At 39.9% G+C, this 7,624-nt stretch overlaps 1 protein-coding gene across 1 annotated transcript in view; it reads left to right on the top strand.

Moving 5' to 3' along the window:
• The first annotated feature begins 1,890 nt into the window (after positions 1–1,890).
• Positions 1,891–7,624, top strand: part of SYTL5 (synaptotagmin-like 5) — a 37,889-nt gene continuing 32,155 nt past the window's right edge. Inside the window, 2 exon segments of the mRNA XM_009071621.1 lie at positions 1,891–2,009; positions 5,661–5,876. Coding sequence (XP_009069869.1) covers positions 1,891–2,009; positions 5,661–5,876 — 335 coding nt within the window.

A 7,624-nucleotide genomic window follows, 5' to 3' on the forward strand; every position in this document is an offset into this window, starting at 1 on the left:
GTGAGGGGGGGAATGTTTTGGTACATCTTGTACCAGCACGTGGCACAATGACAGCAGTGTCATTAGGGTTTCAACACAGAATTTGTCTAATTAGGCAGGAGTGATGTAGGATGCAGGGACAAGGGATTTTTTATTAGATCTGCTGCATGCAGGGTGAAGATACCTGTGCTATCTTCAGTCCTAAATGCTAGCTTTGCAAGAAAGAGTACCATTTTCTAAGAATTGGGAACATCTGGTTTATGTGAAGTTAACTGCTGCCAGTAGTTCAGCTGGTTTGGGGTGGAGAATATCATCTAGGCAGAGGTCCTGAGTGCAACACCTTGAGAAGGAATTCTGTTGGAGCAAATAGCAGCTTCTCTTGAGAGATTTGCTGAAGCTTCAGCAGGTAGACAGCATCTGGTTAGGCAATCTTATTTTTGAGTAGCAGTTTCATACTACAGAAGAAAAATCTGGAAGGTGAGGTGGCTGAATCTTAATGTCAATTAGCTGGTTGGTACACAAATGTTGGATAGCTGGCAGATGGGAAAACTGGGCCAGTTCAGCATCAGGTATGTTACTGCAGCCCTGAACACAACAGCTGCATTGCTGACGTGCTGGATGTGCTGCAGACTGTGTTCCCCCCCAAACAAGAAGGGAAATTTGAGGCTGCTGCTTTCCAACACTGTCATCGGCAGGTTTTGTGTCTTGCCAAGACTGAGTATGAGATCATTAAACAGGGTGCACTTCTGGCTCTTTAGTGGAATATTTTTGCTTATTGACAATATATTTTCACCTATATAGCCAAGCAATGAGCTTATTCTTTGACTGCTGCACTTGGTTCTGTGGGTTTTGTGCTGATGCTCCATGCTCCCTAGTTCACTGATGTTAGGATCTGGTTTAGCTGAAAGTACTGTTTTCACCATGGATTCTTCTAGGCAGTTCAAGGAAGAACCTGATCATCTTGATAGTGTTCACATGTTGAATTTCTTCCTTTTGCTTATAAGTAACTTGGCCTTATGGTATGAATAGAAACACCTTTTCATGAATTTTAGGACAAACAGTGGTCCAGTGTTGAGGTTTTTTGTCCTTTTTATCCTCTTAAAATAAATACAGAGAATAAAAGTGATTTTTTTCTGTATGTGCTTTTATTACTTAGCTTTTGTATTTTGAAGTTAGCAATCTAACCAGTAGTAGTTGTCTGTGGTTTGTTTGTTTCCCTGTTTTCAGTCCTTGCTTGTGTTTCTGCCTTGCATTGCCTTGTTGTGGTTTTAGTTTGTGTGTCACCTTTCTGTGCCATTTTCTTACCTGAAAAAGTAACACTGATATCTAGATCTATATTGCAGAAACAGTAAAATTTGTTACTGTTTTCTAAGGGTAAAAAAATAAAAATATTCATATGCCAGTTGTGTATAAGTAGCCCCTGAGATAGTCTGCAAACCATTTTTTTGTGGCTTCCCAACCGTTACTAGATTGAGCCTTTCTTGAATCAGACTCTGATGGTAATTTAAAACTTGTTTGTTTTGACTTTCAGGTGGTTTGAAATAAATATGCCCAACTATTTTGTGGCTCCAAACTACAACTGTTCAGGAAGTTGGTTCTGCAGCTGCCTGTGAATGCAGTCTGAAGGTCTGCAGTGTGCCAGAGAGCATCAGCCAGGACCCGAGGACATTCAATAACCAGGAAAATGACTGTCTTTCTCAAGGAAGAAACAAAGGAGAAACCTTTATTTCTTGCATAGCTGAAGGCAAAGCAATACAATCTTGACACCTGGTTTACTCAAAGAAGCTTTTTTCAAAATATCTCTTGACTGTGAGTCCTGTAACTCTTGACACAAACGTGCCTTTGGACCTGTGCAAATAAATCATTGGGATTGGGCAAAGTGGTCACTGAGAGAGTGACTGTGGAAGAATCATGACAAAGCACTTGGAGATCATCAATTTGTCATTTTTGTTGGAACATGAAAGGGAAGCAATATTGGGAGTATTGAAGAGAGATGAGTATCTGAAGAAAGTTGAAGATAAAAGGATAAGGTAACTCTTTTTGTGATTGCTCTTAAAAATAAGGTAACATAAAGAGATTGCTAAATCCAAATCTAGTATTAACAGTTTGCCCCACAAGCACAATTCCGAGATGGTCAGGATTCATCTCTAAGTCAACTCTGGCTTGGGCCTAATGTCCAAGCCCTAGCATTTCAGCAGCTCATTTCCCTGGGGGAACGTAGTGTCTCATCTAAATGGAGTGAGCTAAAAGTGGTTACTTCTGCTGCTGCCAGACTGGAAGGAAAGGTATTTCTTTATGGTGGTGTGGGAAAATTAATCATTTTGTCATCTTCAAGATTTGTCAGATGAAGAAGCAGACAGATGGAGCACTGTTTGTTCCAGGCATTGTGCTCTATTTTGTAGTAAGATGAAAAATTCAATTTCAGTATTTCAGTTTTCTAAGGTGACAACCTTGGAAATGTGTGACATGCCAGTAGTCATCTGTCAAAGGCATCAATATGAAGTGTTTCACTGGCTCCTTAAGGCCCTGAAAAGCTTTCTCTTCTACTACTGTTATTTCTCAATCTCAAGTGCAAAGTTGAAACTCCTGAGGTTTTGTGATGTGGGGTGTTTTTTGGGTGGGTTGTTTGTTTGTTTTCTTGGTTGGTTGGTTGGTTGGTTGGGGGTTTTTTGGGCACTACTGGAAGTCACTCTGCAATCCTACTGAGTCTGAGAACCCAAGGCACCTCTGAGGCTGAGATTCAATAAAACCATAGGTGGTATTAGCTTATCAGTGTTCTGGTGCAAACAGAAAGAGCACCCTAAGAAAATGCCGAAAAATGAAGTTAATCTGAATTATAATGCTAATTAGGATAACTAATTATACAATGTGATGCTTATGCATACTTCTAGCACCTGTATCTGAACAGATTTCAGATTCATTGTCACTAGACTGTATTGTGCCTGATACAAAGTTTATAAAAGTCTTCCAAGATAGAAAAACTGTTAGAGTTGCATGAGTAACTGCTTCTTAGGAGACTTCTTAATTTTTCTTTCTCAATACAGTTTGGCAAGAATATCTAATTAGGGCTCATAAGTATACTTCAGAGGAACATTTGTTGTCTTTGGAATTCCATTTGGTACAATCTGTTATATATTTTATTAAGTACTTTGCAAAAGAACAAGTCCCTTTGTAATTACTTTCAAGGCATTTTTCACTCTGAGAAGATGCTTACTTGTACATTGTACTGAAGAATTTTTATTAGTGTGTTCTACTCTTTCTGAATCTACCTTGATAATTGTTTTTTTCTGTTCCTATTAGTCTTCAAAAGCCATTGTAACTTGAAAGGGCCTTTTTCTATTCAACATGAAACTAATAGTAAATGTAGGAGGATGTCCTAATAATTGCATTGTTAAGAATTATTTTCACTATCACTGCTCATACTTTTGTTCTGGATTGCAGGTGGTTCTTTGTATTTTTATTTGATGCACAAATATTTCACCCATGTGGGAAACCATGCCAAGAGCTACAACTTCTTGCTGCTGCTTTGGTTGCATTTTGTAGGATTGTGGCCCTTGTGGGGTTTTTTTTCCTCATCTTTTCAAGGCATCAGATTTTCATATTTACTTGTTAGATGGACTTAATATAGGAATCTAGGATCTGAGTAATTTCTTAAATTAGGCTTTGGCCAAGGTTTTGGGTTTGTTTGGGGTTTTGTTTTGTTTTGTTTCCTGCTCTGATATTTCATAAGGGCCTTTTAGGTCACATTTGGAAAGGCTTAGATTAAGTCATTCTGTGTTGCCTGGAATACTGGTTACAACAGAACTCCTCTCCAGTGCACTTAACATATTTCCTCAGACAGTAGAGGGATCTTAATATAAATTCACAGTTTAGAGGAATGGCTACACAGTCTATTATACTTGGCAGAAACAAATTTGTTTTTAAGTTGTCTTCTATCAAACAGCTGTTGCAATAGATGGTTGAGAAACTTCAGTGTATGATAGGATTCCTTTTCTCTAGCAGCTTATTAAATTGGCTTCTGCTGAGGTTTTTTTTTCATTATACTTGGAGAAGATTGATAAAGATTAATACTTAATATTTGAGATTAAAAATATCTAACTGCATGTTGAAATGTATTCATTTGAAATTATGGTGGGCTCAAATGGTAGAGTGGCAAAAGGAAATTGGGTGTTTATAATACAGCTGGTTCCTGCCTTGGGAGATAAATGAAGCAGTAAGTCAGCACAGCCACAGGCTGCACTTGTTAGCCCTTTTCAATGCTGTGTAACTAGTGCAGCTAGCTGTGGTCCTTTGGAGCTATTATGATGATGGATTTTTTTTTTCAGGTGACTCACTCACCTCCTCCTCCTCCTCCTCCTGGCCCTTGAGACAGTTCATTAGTTTCTCAAGATCAGAACATATTTGTTACAGTCAATAGTTCAACAAATAGTGTAGGAAATCCCAAAAGAAAGTTATTATCCAGTGTATCTGTCCATACATTGTTTGCTTGCTTTTTGATTTTTCTTTTATTTGTTTGAGTGAGTGGAGAAGCTGTGGGTTGATTTGTTTTCTGTCAGTTCCCTGGAAGGCATCAAAAGCAGCTTTGTATTAAAAACAAGAAAACAAATGTTTTTCAGAATTCATAGTGTTAGCAGATCAGCTAAACCCAAAGAGTTTTGGATTGTGTATTACATAAGCAGTGGAAAACATTTGCAATCACCATTACTGGTAATAGGAACAATACCATTTTAATGTTGAAAGAACATTGATAAATTTTTCAATGTGATGATCTCTAAGCAAATTTTTTGTTATTTTTTTAAATTGCTTTGTTTGTTGGTTTGGGCCAATAGTGATTTGCTAATTTTAAATTGGAACTATTTAAAACACAGATTTTGTGCCCAATAGTATTTCTAACTAAGCACAAAAGGGCCTGGGGGTTGCAGGGGGAGGGGGAAAGCTGGAATGGAAGTTCAGTGAAGGTTTTGTTTCACTGTTAGGCACCTGGATGTATACTAGAGGGCACAGTGATAATTACCAAAAAGAGTGCATCACACTGCCTGTGAAGTTCTTGACATGCATGGGTCACTGTTGAATTAAATTTTTTGAGTAAAAATAAGCCACTGGAAATAAACTTATTATGAAAAAAATCTGCAAGTCACATTATTTAAACCACTATTTCTCTTTGTCTTTAAAAATGTGGTAACACCACAGTCTGTTTAGGTGTTTTAGGCTTTTTTTAGGCTTTCTATAACTGGTACAGAATTGCATAAGCATTCCTAGCTAACTTTACACTGGCATAGTATTAAATGCACACTAATTCCAGGAAAGATTTTCTTCTTTTCCTTCTGTGGATGCACAGGGTAGTTAGTCCCAATTCTGAGCTGCTGTCAGTCTGGGCTCAGCATGACTTGAATTATTGGTGAAGGCAAGCAAAGATGGTTTATCAGTTGTCTAAAAGTGCTTAGCTGTCTGCAGTGACTTACGCCAATTCACCACAAGATTTTCCTCTTGACTGCATGTCTGAGACCTGAGGATAAATTTTCTTTTGTTATATGTGTGTCAAAAATACAGCAAATATGTATTTTTTGAAGTATTTGTGTCTTGCTTTTTTTTTTTTTTAACCTCTAAATCTTAATCTATTAAAAAAGTCTTACAGATCATTGAGTTGAATCTCCAAGTTAAGAGGTTTTATTTTCTTCTAGGAAATTGAAAAATGAGCTTCTGGAAGTAAGAAGGAAAGGTGGAAGCCGTCACTGTCACCAGGACAGCAGCAGGGTGTGTGTTCGCTGTCAGAAAAGCCTGGGATTGATCTTTGACAGGGGAGACCTGTGCCAAACCTGTGAGCTGCGAGTCTGCGGCGCGTGTCGCGTTCTGGGACCCGATGGGCAGTGGAAGTGCTCAGTGTGCGCCAAGATCGCGTGAGTTGTGCAGTTTCGTAAATACATTGGGAGATTACCACTGTGTATGTAATTCTGTGCTGATGTTGCTGTTGCACAGCCCCTTAGCACAGAAGCAAATACACAGTGAATACACAAGGAAGAGGTTTACCTGGTGGGTTTAGTTGCTGCACTGTCTTGCACTATCTCTTTTCCCAGTTCCAAGCCAGTTGCAAGTAGCTGGTTTTCCATAGAAAGCTGCAAGCATCACAGACATTAGGCTGTTTGTGGTAGTACTCTGAAAATGACAGAAAATCAGTGACAATCCAGTGACAGTCTCTTCATATTAGGAAGGCACAAATGGAAGAATCAAGTAATTCAAAATCAACAAAACAGAGTTAAGAACAAGTGAGGTCTGACTGTTCTGACTGACGTCGTAGGTCGAATTGTAAGGAGAGAGATGTAGAATTTGTGAGCCCAAGTGTTTCAGTCCATGTTTCTATCCTTGTGGTTTTTTCTGCCTTTTACAGTCACTGAACATCTCTGCATGAATCAAGAGGGCTGTACTTGTCCTGCCTCTCTTAGTGAACATTCTAAACTAAATTGTTCAGTGATTGGAGGTAAAACATAAGGGGCTATCACATTTCTCACAGTTGGAATATTGAGTGTGGAGAATGAAGGAGGAAGGCAGTCAATGTCTCAGAGTGCCAGTGGACATCAGTGACAAGTGGTGTCCCTCAAGGGTCCATATTGGGACCAGTGTTATTTAATATCTTCATTATTGACATAAACTTCATTAGTGACATAGACGAAGGGATCGAGTGCACCCTCAGCAAATTTGCAAATGACCTCAAGATCAGCAATGCAGTTGCCACACCTCAAGGACAGGACACCATCCATCTCATGTGGTTTATCAAGTGCAAGGTCCTGCACCCGGGTCGGGGTAACCCCTGGTGTCAGTCCAGGCTGGGGCTGAGCAGAGCAGCCCTGCCAGGAGGGGCTTGGGGGTGCTGGGGTTGAGAGGCTGTGGCTCAGCAATATGTACTTGCAGCCCAGAAAGCCAAATGTGTCCTGGGCTGCATCCCCAGCAGTGTGGGCAGTAGGATGAGAGAGGTGATTCTGCTCTGGTGAGATCATACCTTGAATATTGCATCCAGCTCTGGGGCCCCCAGCACAGGAGGGACATTGTCCTGTTGGAGCAAGTCCAGAGGAGACCACCAAGTTAGTTAGAGGCATGAACCACCTCTCCTATGAAGAAAGGCTGGGAGAATTGGGATTGTTCAGCCTGGAATGGAGAAGATTCAGGGGTGACCTAATTGTAGCCTTCCAATACCTGAAGGGAGCCTACAGGAAAGATGGAGAGAAACCTTTTTACAAGGACATGTAGTGGCAGGACAAGAGGGGGTTGGTTTCAAACTAAAATAGAGTAGGTTTAAAGGAAATACTAGGAAGAAGTTCTTTACTGTGAGTGTGCTGAGGCACTGGAACAGGTTGCATAGGGAAGTTGTGGATGCTCTATCCCTGGAGGTGTTCAAGGCCAGGTTGGATGGGACTCTGAGCAACCTGGTCTAGTGGAAGGTGTCTCTGCCCATGTCAGAGGGTTGGAACTAGATGATCTTTAAAGTTCCTTCTTGATTAGTGTGGTAGTATGCAATTTTTTTAACTTGACTCAGTAAGATAATCATGAAGAAAAGGAGAAATGTATTGGGCACCAAAACTCAGTTATGTATCTTGAGGTGAGAACCAGATGGTATAAGAAAAAGATGTGAAAAAATAATGATGTAATAGGG

This window comes from Acanthisitta chloris, unplaced genomic scaffold (genome assembly GCF_000695815.1).
Source record: "Acanthisitta chloris isolate BGI_N310 unplaced genomic scaffold, ASM69581v1 scaffold2473, whole genome shotgun sequence".
NCBI classification, from domain to species: domain Eukaryota; kingdom Metazoa; phylum Chordata; class Aves; order Passeriformes; family Acanthisittidae; genus Acanthisitta; species Acanthisitta chloris.